This window comes from Panthera tigris, chromosome C2 (assembly GCF_018350195.1).
Source record: "Panthera tigris isolate Pti1 chromosome C2, P.tigris_Pti1_mat1.1, whole genome shotgun sequence".
NCBI lineage: Eukaryota > Metazoa > Chordata > Mammalia > Carnivora > Felidae > Panthera > Panthera tigris.
The window spans coordinates 151,671,110-151,684,562 of NC_056668.1; the positions used below are offsets into that span (position 1 = coordinate 151,671,110).

A 13,453-nucleotide genomic window follows, 5' to 3' on the forward strand; every position below is an offset into this window, starting at 1 on the left:
AGGGCACCTGCATGCCTCTGCTGAGAGGGCGGGGCCTGGTCACACAAACACTTTGGTCTGGGTTTAGAGACACAGAATCTCTGAGTCTTGTGCGATGCATTTGTCCCCGATCGAAATCAGGCGTGGAGGCAGAGTTCCTCCTGGCTCTGAGAATTGGTGCTTTGGGTCTCTAGGCTGGGAGAGGAAGGGCGGGAACAGAGCCCCAGACCAGCCAAGTTGGCTACCCTTGGGTGCAAGGAGCCCGGCACTGTGAATACCCCCAAACAGGAGGAAGCCGGGAGGCAGGGCGAGGGGGTAGGCACCAGCCGAAGCCTCGGCGCTCAGCCTTGGGCGGCCTGCGAACAGGGTGCCGACAGCGATGTGATGTGACCCCGTGTGACGTCTGATCTGGCCCAGGGGAATGTGGAGAAGGGAAGTGGAGACTGAGTCTGTGGTGAATGAAAATCTCAGCCAGTTGTGCTCCCGACTGTGGTTACACGGGAATCGCTTCAATTGGGGGAAAATGACATTTTTCGGGGAGGTTCAGGGTGGTCCTCGTTCAAAGGGAGACCGAAGGTTGCTTGGTGCTCTGATGGGTCTGATTCCGATCGACCTAATCCTGTTGCCAATGTGCAGATGTTCCCTCAGCTAGAACTGAGCAACCCAGTCCCTGTCCGGGTCGTGGAAGGGCAGGATTTTTCTACGTTGGGTAGGTTTGTATGCAACAGCCACGACACTACCTAACACGTGTGCAGGCTCTGAGTGCTTTACACACATTGGCGCGTGCAGTCCTTGCCCTGGGAGGTGAGTGCTATTACCATCGCCATTTTACAGATGTAGAAACTGAGAGGCAAGGGGAGGCCGGAGGTCCGCCTGAGGTCTCTCAGCTGGCAGGCCATCCAGCGCCAGAGCCCGTACTTATAACCATGTCCCTGCCTCTCAGGTACAGAGGAGGCTGGGGCTGGGGTGGCAGTCATGCACAGGCACAGGTGGGGGGAAAACCAGACCTTCCCGTTCCTCCCTTGATCAAGAAGAAGAAAGCACTAGCTCAAAGTCTGGGAGGCCCAGAACCCTTCATCCTGACCCATTTCTGCCACTGGAGCCAAAGACTGACTCCTGGCCAGAGTGTGGGAGATAAAAGCGTCTGTTGGCTGAGAGGCCAGGCTTCTCCATGCTGTCTCGGCCTGGAAGGGGAACAGAGCATCCTGGAATGTGGTTTCTGGGAGGCAGCTTGGAGATCACGCCGTCCCTTGGCCTCAGCTGACAGATAAGGAACCACAGGCCCTGAGGTCCAGGACTTGTCCAGGTCATGTGACTGGCTGCTGGCGGCAAGAAACACCCAGTGAAGGCCCAGAGGGCCTTGGGGGGCACTCGACAGTCCCGGGCGTCGGCCCGAGCTCTGCCTGCTAACAGCTGCCCGTTCGAGTCCCCGGGGTCTCAGCGTCCTTGTGTTCAATTAGGGTGGTCGCCTAGGTGGTCACTAAGGTTGTCTTCACCTGCTTATTCCATACTTTGAGGACCACCCGTGCCTTTTGTAACAGCAGGGGGCCACCTGATCTCACGTCATGTAGGTAAGCAATTGCCAACATCTCCTACTCCCAGCTTGGTTATAAACACCTTCTTTGCATACTTTTTTTAAAATGTATTTTGAGAGGTGGGGGGAGGGACAGAGAGAGAGAGAGGGAGGGAGGGAGAGAGAGAACCCCAAGCAGGCTCAGCACTGTCAGCACACAGCCTGACACAGGGCTCGAACTCATGACCATGAGACTGTGACCTGAGCTGAGATCGAGAGTCGGACGCTTACCAACTGAGCCACCCAGGTGCTCCCTCGCCACTTCTTTGCTTAAAATCAAAGGGAAACGCTGTTTTCTTCCTGCGTTGCAGACGATCCAAACACCACGGCGCTCGTGTCCAACAGATTCATTTCTGTGGCTGGCCAAGGACTCTGTGGCCGTTGCCCTCTGCTCGTCCCTGCCCACTCAATTCTCATCTATTTTCCAGACCAGCCGAGTCCAAATGCTTCCCATGACATGGCTGCTTATCTTCCAGGACCTCTGGGAGCTGGATGAGGCCCACGTCTACTGGAATGTGAATAATAGGTCTTCACCAAACACACACAACAAGGACAAGAGGATGTGGGCCACAGTGTCAAGGCTGGATTCGGCCAAGGCAGCTAATGAGGGTTTTCTGCTGGCATTTGGTCTCCTTTACTCCCCTTGTCCGGACCCCAAAGAAAACACTGTGTAAGTCAAAACCAGGAGATGGTGGTGATTTGGGAAACTGTCAGGAGCCCAAGGACAATGTGGACATCACTTGGTGGCAGAGTCCGAGTTAGCCTCGGTCAGGAGCCTCTGTGGTCAGAAGCCTCCGAGGTCCCAGGCCCATCTGAGGACGAAGTGCTTGGTACACTTGGCGTGGTCTAGTCAAACCTCCCTGCATAAACTACGGGGTTCAAAGTATGAATCGGGACGATTCCAAAGGCATGATGCTGCAAAAGAGAGTCCGTTACCATTCAGAGGAACGTCTAGAGCTTCTACTAAAGACTCTCCAGGCCGTGGTGGTCTGATAAAGGGGTTGGAGAAAACAAAGCACTCCCATGTTGTGGCCTCAAGAGAGGGGCCTGCCTAGGGTACCTCTGAGCTGTTTGCTGACCTAGAGGTAGAGAGAGGACATAGGTCTCTCCTGGGGTCCCAGAACAGAGCCACCCTAAGGCAGTTCTTGTCCCTGGGCCTCAAGACTGGAGGGGCAGAGCAGTCCTCTAATCTGTTTTCGGAGTCTCATTCCCCAAGCGTATCACCCTCGAAATCAATCCCAGCTGCTTACGGCCCCATCCCTGTACGGAGTTCAGATATAAACAGGAATTACGCCAGCTAACGTGGGTACTATTCTAAAAGTTATGGGGGTGCCTGGGTGGCTCGGTTGGTTAACATCCAACTCTTGACTTTGGCTCAAGTCATGATGTCGTCGTCATGAGATCAAGCCCTGAGTCGGGCTCTGCAATGAGCGTGGAGCCTGCTTGGGATTCTCTCTCTTCCTCTCTCTGGGCCCCGCCCCTGCTCATGCTTTCTTTTTTGAAATAAATTAAAAAAAAACAAAACAAAAACCATTAACAGCTACGGCACATACTGAATCCTCATAGTACCCATGCATAGAAGGTGCTGCTATCAGTGGGGTGATCATATAATTTATTGTCCAAACGAGGATATTTTCGAGAGTGAAGTGGGAGACTTAATCAGATGGACGAACAAGACAGAGACACATATCAGGGATGTGCCAGGCAAACTGGGCCATCTGGTCTCCTTAACTTTCACTCCTATTTTACAGATGAGAAGACTGAAGCCCAGAGGGCTTAAGCAGCCTGTCACACACCTAGATGCTTTGATTATGGAAGGAGTGCCATCTCCAAAGCTTCCCCCAGGATGCCCCCTTCCTGTTCCTCCTTCCTTGGGCCCAGGCTGCAGAGCCTCTGTCCCCCACACGCCCGGGCCCTAATCTCATCGTCTGCTCTCTCACAAGCCCTCAGAAATGTTTCCCTCTACCGGCAGTCAGCCTGTCATGATCTGCATTCTTGACTCAGAGGAGGTGGTGCTTCATGTGGATCTTGGAAGATAAAGAGAACTCCTAGAGAGCAGAGTGAGAAGGGGAAGGCAGTTCCAGGCAGGGACGAATAGCATGTGCAAGGGCACAGAGGTGCCAACAGCAGACTTGAACTAGAGAGTATCTGAGTTCAACATGGCTCACGCACTGGACGAATGTTGGGTTGCGGTGGGCAGAAAGGAGGCAGTAGAGGTGGGCCTTGACACAGAGGAGGGTCCTGCAGACAAATCTCAGATGGAGGTGGGACAGCCACCTAGAAGGCGATGAACAAGTCTCAAAGTGAAGGAACCACTTTTCACCCGGGGCGTGTGATATTACTGCAGATTTTTAACGGGCTAAGGCATAGACGTCCCCTTTCTACCAGAATCAGCCCCATTTCTTGACCATCCTCCAGCTGGCTGGGGTCCAGGGATGGGAAAGTTCACCAAAGTGTCCCTGGCTTGATGTACAAAGTGAACTGCCTTGAACACAGTACACAGCCAATAAAAGAGAAACGGGGGATCAGATCAGCAGGGGAGCAAACTCAATGACATTAGTGCTCCCTATGAAAGATGCTCAGAGTCTTTGCCAACGTGGGTCTTAGATGAAGTTTGATTCGAAAACTATGTTTGTTGAACTGACTCGGATTAAAGAGGGCACAGGTTCATTTTTGAATAACACGTGTTTCACGTTAACTCACACTCATCTGTTAATCAGTGACTCTGTGTTCTCTGTTACATCTTGGGGCCACTTTTCTGTATCATGTCCCACCAATCACAGCGGATGGCAACTGGGTAAACATGACCCGTCCCCTGACTTGCCACCTGCTCCTCTGGATTCACACACCCCTGGAGTTTGAAAACCCAGAGAATGTTTCGAATGCCTACTTTGCTAATTCAATTACCTACTGCCCAATCTTGGAAGCAAGTATCAAAAGATAATAGGCCCCTTCTGCCACAGGAGGCAGAACCTTCACCACAGTGGCTTTGGTGATACTAATTTTAGGACTTCAAGATTTGAAATAAAAATAGTACTCAGAAAATGTTTGAGAAATGATACCCACTGGCTAATCAGGCTGACCTAAGAGGTTTACTAACAGAAAGATACATTGAAACTATGCCTTTTCCATTCAGCAAAATATAAACTGATAGACCATCTTTCCTCTTATAGAGCTCTTTATGTTATGCCTTATGTTAAATCACGTTGCTCTGATTCACTATTATTTCTTGGTGTTGACCGAAGAATGGTACAAGAGGCTAATATTTTACGAACAAATCCTAAAACAAACATGTTCACGTATTACCAGTCACTTCAAGTCTTTGCAAGAATATAGACCCAGAATAACGCAGAAGAGGCTGGCTGCCCAAAGGCTCCGTTCATTTACCTTGATTTTTTGACTGCAAGGACACTATTTAACATGAGCAGAGAAACCACTAACAATCCTGGGTAGTTCCCCCTAACAGATAGACCTACCTTTATGTAACGAGTGTCTTTGAAAGGTTGGAAACAGTTTTTGTGTGCACGCATCATTTCATGCGAAGGAAGGGGTTCTCAAAGGTGTCCTTTGGTAGACCCTCCCGGAGCACGGATTCTTTTGCTTTGTGAAAAGGGCCCTCTTGTTTATCAGTTCAGCAAGTTCTGACTTTCCGATATTTACCTCTGCGTGGAGCTAGACGCTTTCTGTGTTCATACGGACACACAGAAAGGACAGACACTCTGATGATCTCAACAACAGGAGGTACATTAACATGAGGTGCTGGCTTTGGCCAGTCCCTCCCAGCCTGCATCCCCAAATGAAGCGAATACCCTGTGTCTGAACTGAAACAGCTAAATGAGGGCCTAGCAGCCTTCCATAAAACAACAGCCCGCCTCCAGACTGGCAGTGTTGGGGATGGAGCAGGAAGACGAGGGGGTTTAAGAATGATCTGGTGTCGTTTAATTTTCCAGACAGGCAAAGACGGTTATTTTTAAAGAGACTGAATGGGCAAGGGGCACTAAGGAATCTACTCCTGGAATCATTGTTGCACTATATGCTAACTAATTTGGGTGTAAATTTAAAAAAATTTAAAAAAAACAAAATTAAAAAAAAAAACCAATGGAAAAAAAAAGAAAAGAAAAAAAAGAAAAAGACTGAAAAGATCATAATGTTCACTCTAGATGTCTCCTCTCTTTCTAATTAAAAATTATCCTCTAAATAAAATGCTATCTTCTTGGGGCGCCTGGGTGGCTCAGTTGGTTAAGCATCCAACTTCAGCTCAGGTCACGATCTTGCTGTTTGAGAGTTCAAGCCCCAGGTCGGGCTCTGTGCTGACAGCTCGGAGCCTGGAGCCTGCTTCAGATTCGGTGTCTCCCTCTCTCTGCCCTTCCCCTGCTTGTGCTCTGTCTCTCTCTCTCTCTCTCTCTCTCAAAAGTAAACATTAAAAAAAAAAAAAAAAAAGCTTTCTTCTTCCCACTCCCCATGTCACCCGGCCTCAGCTCCCATCCCTCAAGGCCGCCACCACCACCGTGAAATGTCAGGGTGTTACAGAGAACAAAACTGAAACAGGAAATCAAGGGGCAAAGCTTCAGAACCAATCTTCCAAAGGAAAAGGAGAGCATAATCCATTGTACAATGTGACCTCTGTGTGAGCCCGCCATTATTTCATACAATATTTCACTTCTTACGATAAAAGCCAACGATCATTTCCCCCTCACCAGCTCTAGGGTTTGGCAAAAACAATGGCATGCCCTCCCCGCTCCCCCACACCCTTTTCCTCTGGGTGTGCTGGCCAACAGGCTGGAAAGTCCGTAGTTCAGGCACCACCAGGCCGCCCAGTAGAACAGAATTCATTTACATTTAATCGGAGAAAGCCAAATCTCCCAGAGGAGGCCCATTTCGCGAGCACCGGGATGGTCTTTTACTGGAGTTAAAGGGATACAGATGGGAAATAGTTTCAGAGAAGCGGTGACAACAGAAGAATTTCCAGATGCGGTCAGATTCTCTCCAGTGAAAAAAGTGAGACATAAATATGTTATCTGAGCACTTTAACGTGCATGCCAAAAATGTTTTCCTTCCACAGATAATGAAACATTTTGGAAACAGAACAATCTGTTGATGTGGATAATAAATGAGTCAGTAGCCCTCATGTGGGACACAACACAGCCCTTGGATTTGGATCGGTTTATTCAGATTCCGGGTCTAGCTCTTAGACCCATCTTATGGTAAAGAACAAAGCCCGTCCCCATCTTCCATGAAAAGATAAAGTAGCACACCTGCTGATTCACTGAGTTATCGCTGCATTTATTAGATGTATCCCTTTATAATTATCCCTTTCTCAAAAAGTAAAGAACGATCATTTTCTGATTATCTCCCGTGGAGCCATCTGTCTAACCTCCCTTCCAACTTTCTGAGAGTATATTCGTCAGAGCGGTGAAAAGAGAATCCTTAGGTCTAAAGTTTCAAGACTGTGAGACGCCTAAAATGTGCTTCCGGTCCTCATGAAGGACGAGTGAAGCTGGTTCCCGGACAGCCGGGGAGAGAATCACTTCTCAGCGTCTAACAATGTTGAGAAAGTTCCCTTCGGTCAGAAGAAACTTGGTGTGTATATCAGAGAGGAGTCTTCCTGTTTTGGTGCTTCTGAGGCATCCACAGTAAGTCCTGGGCAGGTTCAACGAGAACCACGTGTTTCTAGGCAATGACCGACAGCTCTGTTTATCCTCAGGGAGATTTCCTGTTAGCAGCTCCAGGAACTGCTCACCCGGCAACGACAGGGCTCTGTGTCATGATGCTCTTAAGGAATGAAGGAAAGTAAATGGTAGAATCACTCACTTCTAACCTTTATCCATGTCAGGGACCAGAACAATCCTGTCCCAAAGTGTGGGCATTCCGACCGGCCCACACGCCAGCTACGGAGCATTAATGCTTCCAGATGTCACAGCGGCCGTGAGTATAGGACCCTGGGCTCCTTGATAAGCTGGCGCCCTCAGTCAGCAGGGAGAGGTCACTGACTTGATTCATTGGCTCCGCCCACACGGGTTAAAGGGCAGCCTCTGGACCACACTGTGCAGGGACAGCCCCAGCTGAAGCTTATCGCCACCTTCCAGAGGCTGCGTGCCGAACGTAAGCTGTGCAAAGAAACACACACTTCCTCCCTCTAGCCAAAACTAAAATTGACCCAAGAGCCCAGGAACGTAACTCTCTCTCCAGAATTCAATCAGCCGTCTCCCCGTTTTTAAGTGTCTGGCTTCTGTTAGAAAGAAAAAAAAAATTGAAGCCAACAGAATCCTGACTCATTTTAGGAACTTGACTATTCAGCTCACGTTCAGACACATGCAGAACCAAGGGAAAAAGAAAAAAGAAAAAAGAAAAAAATGGTTGGAGGCCACTGCTGAGATCAGCGGACTTGACTGTGTGTGTGTGTGTGTGTGTGTGTGTGTGTCTGTGAGGGAAAAGGAGCATGTTTTCACGATGTCAGAGAAAGTGGAGTTCAAGTTTGTTCTGAGAGGCCTTCATTTCTGTTAAGAGATGTGGCCCCTTATTTCAAAGTTTTACCTTTTTGCTTATTCCCACTTTACAATTAAGGCAGCCTCTGCTGTGAGTCAAGGGAAGTTGCCAAAACATCTTGGGATTTCAACTCAACACAAATTTCCTGAGTTCCGAGGACATATGAGGTGCTCGTTAGATGTGTTGCAGGGTATGCAGGGGTCTAAGGACACCACCCTGTCCTACGGCAGAAAGAAATACTTAATGTCGATTCTATTCTTTCATTTATCTGAGCACATATTATAGTCGGGCCACCAAATGCTGGACACAAGGCAGCCATGACTTTCTTGTCATAGTGTTTTCAATCTTGTGGAAGAGGACAATTGAAAAATAGTCATTTCAGGCGGTGACAAGTACTATGAAGAAAGTAACACAGAGAAATGGGATAGAGCTGATGGAGATTTGCAACATTAGCTAAGGTGACCAGGGAAGACCTCGGTGAAAAGGTGAACTTGGGGCTCAGGCTCACACTATGAGAAGGAGCCAGCCATGCAAAGAACTGGGGGAAGAGTGCTCTCACAGCAGAGGCAGGTGCAAAGGCCCTGGGCAGGACTACCCAGGAAGGTATCTGGGAAGGCTTGATGGGAGAGGGGATGTGTGAGAACTAGGTGTCGAGGAATGAGTGGGCTTTCCGTAGCCAGAGGGAAGGAAGGAACCATTAGGAAGGCCAGGAGGCCCAGCGACGTGAGTGGTGGGTGAATCAGCAGCCCTCATGGTCCAGAGTGGCTGGAAGACAAGGTCGGGGGCAGAGGGTATTGGAGGACATGGCCTGGAAAGGTGAACGGGAGGTCACGCAGGGTTTTAGACCACGTGGTTTTGACCATTCAGATCTCCTGGTTAATCTTTTTACAGAGAACCCCAGGGGTGTCCCTGAGAGTTACCCAGATAAGTTAATACAAGTCCTCAAATGGCAAACCAGGTCCTCAAGGAGAAGAAGAACATCCCCCTGGACTCCGCATCCTGGGGTTTCTAGGCCTTGAATTCTTGTTAGTAGGAAAGCCCCTCCCCGGATGAACGCTGGTTTGGTATAGGATAAGCCCTCGCATTTCAACAGAAAAGCTGAGAGTGGAGAAGGGGGAATAAAAGAAGCATGGGTCCACTATGGAGGAGAGTCGTAGACCGTGAAAAAAAAAGTGAGTGGTTCAATGTTGGGTTATCTGCTGGGTTGGTTTGGAGCACCAGACCTGGCTGGTGCACAAGTTCTGGCCTCCAGCAAGCCTGCCACAGGGGAGACTTCTTGTGGCAATTATCCTCCGTGTGTAACTAAGTCACGGGGCCCAGGCCTTCGCTCCTGCAAAATGTGCCTTAACAACCGGCCGGCTTCAGAAACCAGTGTTACCGTCCAACTGCTGTTGCCAGCGAACTAAGTGATTTCCTTTGCGGCAGAAAGCTCCCCCCGGGTGAGGGCTAGCAAGCACACACGGAGGCTCCTGGATGTCCAGTCTGGACACCGCAAAGGGCAACATGGGGCCCGGGGCTTCACCGGAGAGAAACCACAGAGGGCTGAAAGCAAGGAGAGAGAATTCTCAGGAAACACAGACTCGCCAAGCCGAACCTTCACGCGCAAAGATCACGTTACAACCTCCCGAGACAGCTCGGGGCCTCCACCCTGAATGAAGGTCTCCGCGAGACCTCCCCGACCACAATTCTAACTTCCAGGTAATGCTGACGTCCAGACAAAGAGATGTCACAAGGCCTTGCGCGTGGCTGTACGGTCTGGTCGTTAAGAGTGAATACTGACTTTGAGCATCCGACCTCAGCTCAGGTCATGAGCTCACAGTGTGTGGATTCGAGCCCCACATCGGGCTCACTGCCGTCGGCACAGAGCCTGCTTCGGATCCTCTGTCCCCGCTCTCGCTGCACCTCCTCGCCCCTCTCAAAAATAAACATAAAAAAAAAAGTGAACGCTAACTTAGCCACTTATCAGCTCTGTGACCTAGGCACATCCCTGTGCCTCTGCTTCCTTGGTAATTTCTAATGAATATTAAGTTAATTTGTCCAGAAAAAGTATTTGGTATATTGCCTCATCTGTTACAAGTTCTTAACAAAAAGTTATTATTATTACTACTTTTTTTAAGCCTGAATCTAACAGCTCCCTCTCAGAATCCTTGTGGAATATTATTTGCTACTTCACCAAAATAGAAAGAGTTTACTTTCATGCTGAGAACAATGACATCCATATCTACCATCAAACAGAAGTTTCTGCTGGATATATTTATGTGAGAATTTTGACACAGGTTCCTAAAAGTGGAATTGCTGGTAATCACATTTTACATTCTGATAGTTACTGTCAAATTGCTTTTTAAAAGTCGATTTACGGGGCGCCTGGGTGGCTCAGTTGGTTAAGCGGCCGACTTCAGCTCAGGTCACGATCTCGCGGTCCGTGAGTTCGAGCCCCGCGTCGGGCTCTGGGCTGATGGCTCAGAGCCTGGAGCCTGCTTCCGATTCTGTGTCTCCCTCTCTCTCTGCCCCTCCCCCGTTCATGCTCTGTCTCTGTCTCAAAAATAAATAAAATGTTAAAAAAAAATTAAAAAAAAAGTCGATTTACTTATATTGAGAGAGAGTGGGGGAGGGACAGAGAGAGACGGAGAGACAGAGAATCCCAAGCAGGTGCCTCACTGTCAGTGCAGAGCCCAGTGCATGGCTCAAACCCATGAACCATGAAACCGTGACCCAAGGCAAAACCAAGAGTTGGATGCTCAACTGAGCCACCCACACGTCCCTATCAGATTGCCTTTTAGACCAATGGTATTTAGGAGTGCCCATTTTTCCTCATCTTAACCAACTATGGATATTAACAATCTTTTAGATTTTTTTCCAGTTTAATTGGGGAGGGACCTTGGTTTCATTTGAGTTTACACTGCTCTCATTACTGGTGAGGCTAATGTTTGTTGCTTATTTGCATTTGTTTTTTTAATGTTTATTTGCCATGAAAACTTCTGTGAATTGCCTGTTCATATCCTTTCACCCATTTTTATACTTTTTGGCCTTTTCCTTATTGATCTGAAGAAGACATTTACATATTTGTCTGTCAACTATGTTGCAAATATATTCTCCTAAATAATCTGTTAGTTTGTTTGGGATGTTTTATGATCACACAAAAGTTTAACATTTTTATAGATTTAAATCTGTCAATGTTTCCTTTAATGGTTCTGGATTTTATGATTTGATTAGGAAGAAGAGCTTTCCCATCCAAATATTATGAAAATATTCAGTACTTTCTGCTAATATTCCTTTTTTACATATAACTTTCTAATCTGCCTGTTTTTCCCCCGAGTGAGGTGGAGGTTTTCTGTAACTTCTTTCCAAATGGAGAGTCAGTTGCCTCCATATCTTTTATTGTGAAGGAGTCTAAACATCTCTACTATTTGGGGCAATTGTTTCATTGGATATTTTTTCTGCCTCTTTCTCTCTATCCTCTCCTTCTGGAACTCCAATTATGAGTATTTCTATGTGTATACTTTATGATGTCTAACAGGTCTGTGAGGCTTCCCTCATTTTTTGTATTTTTTTCCCTTTCTGTTCTTCAGATGGGATATTTCTACTGATCTTCAAGTTTGCTCAAGTTTGCTGATTCCCTGTCAGTTCAAATTTGCTACTGAGCCCCTCTAATGAATTTTTCATTTCAGGTATTTTCCTTTCAACTCCAGAAAAGTATTTTTTGGAATTTTTGGAACAGAATTTCTGTTTGGCTCTTTTTATAATTTCCATCTTTTACTGACATTCTTTGTCCAATGAGTCATTGTTATTATACTTTCCTTTAATTCTTTAAACATGGTTTCTTTAGTTCTCTGAACATATTTATAATGGCTGCTTTGAAGTCCTTGATTACTAAATCTAACATCTGGGCTTCTCAAAGGCAGCTTCGATTGATTCCTTTTCTCCCCCTGTGCCCTGTTTACCCTGTTCCTTCTTCTTTGCATGTTTCACATATGTATTTTTCTAAACTGAAAGTTTTAGATAAATATTGTGGCAACTCTGAGTTCTTACCCTCCTTCGGGAAGAGGTAGTCATTACTTTTTTTGTTTTGTTTATTTGTTTAGTGCCTTGATTGGACTAATTCTGTGAATCTGTGTCTTCTGCAATGTGTAATCTCTGATGTCTCTGCTATTTTTTTGTTGTTGTTTACATTTGTTTTACTTTTAAGCCTGGTTTCCTAGGGGTTGTCCTGGATCAGCATAGCCTAGTGATCAGCCAATGACTGGCCAGAGGCTGTACATAACCACCTGGGTCTCGTAAGGCTTTTCCACCCTTAGCCAGTGGACCGGTGTGTGGCTTGAGGAATGCAAGGTCAGGCAGTTTATAAGGGTGCCCCAAGCTTTTACTTTCCCCATGCACAAGGCCTCACATCCAGTCAGTTGATTACCTTATATTTCCTGGGGGTGAGCAGCATTGTTTGCCATAGAGATACGTCTGTTTCTTTCCTTACAATAAAGGTTATTCATTTCTTTTTAAATGTTTTTAGTGTTTATTATTTTGAGAGAGAGAGAGAACCAGCGAGCGAGCAGGGGAGGGGGAGAGAGAGAGGGAGACAGAATCTGAAGCAGGCTCCACGCTCCAGGCTGTCAGCACAACCTAACCGACTGAGCTACCCAGGCAGCCCAACCTTATGGGTCATTTTAAAGGTGTGCCTCTTGTAAGTAACTTACGCTTGGATTAAAAAAAATCTAACCTAGGGCGACTGGGTGGCTCAGTCAGTTGAACGTCCGACTTTAGCTTGGGTCCTCAGGTCACGATCTCACAGCCGTGAGTTTAAGCCCTGTGTCGGGCTCTGTGCTGACAGCTCGGAGCCTGGATCCTGTTTCGGATTCTGTGTCTCCCTCTCTCTCGGCCCCTAACCCACTTGTATTCTGTCTCTGTCTCTCTCAAAAATAAATAAACATTAAAAAAAAAAAAAAAAGAAAAACAAAAAAAACCCTAACCTGACAGGCTCTGTCATTTACTAGGGCATTTATTTCATTCACAGTTATTTTGATTATTGATATGTTTGGATTTATTCTTGCCATCGCATTTATATATAAACGTGTATGTATTTATTAATGAGTTTTTTTTTTAATTTTTAATTTTTAGAGAAAGTGTGCATGAGAGGGGGCAGGGACAGAGGGAGAGGGAGGAAGAGAATCTTGACCAGGCTCCACACTCAGCACAGAGCCAGATGAGGGGCTCAATCTCGCGACCATGAGATCGTGACCTGAGCCAAACTCAAGAGTCAGACGCTTAACTGACTGAGCCACCCAGGCACCTCCATGAGTTCTTTTAAAATGCTTCTTTAGTGGTTTGGATGTCTTTGCTTTCATTCTTTTAAGGCATCACTAAAATTTTCATGTATTTAGACTTTTTATTTTATCAAAGCCTTGAGCTAATTGGTACGGAAAC

The 13,453-nt window shown here is 47.1% G+C and overlaps 1 protein-coding gene across 14 annotated transcripts in view; it reads right to left on the minus strand.

Annotated features, from left to right (window-relative positions):
• ITGA9 (integrin subunit alpha 9) overlaps nt 1-13,453 on the minus strand; it is a 400,223-nt gene that overhangs the window by 58,916 nt on the left and 327,854 nt on the right. The window contains exon 24 of one of the 14 annotated variants that reach the window (XM_042956932.1): nt 6,622-7,324. The exons of the other annotated variants lie outside the window; for them this stretch is intronic. Within the exon in view, the coding sequence (XP_042812866.1) occupies nt 7,289-7,324 (36 nt within the window). The 3' untranslated portion in view covers nt 6,622-7,288. Of the gene's footprint in view, nt 1-6,621; nt 7,325-13,453 lie in introns of those variants that run through there. 14 annotated transcript variants of the gene reach the window in all.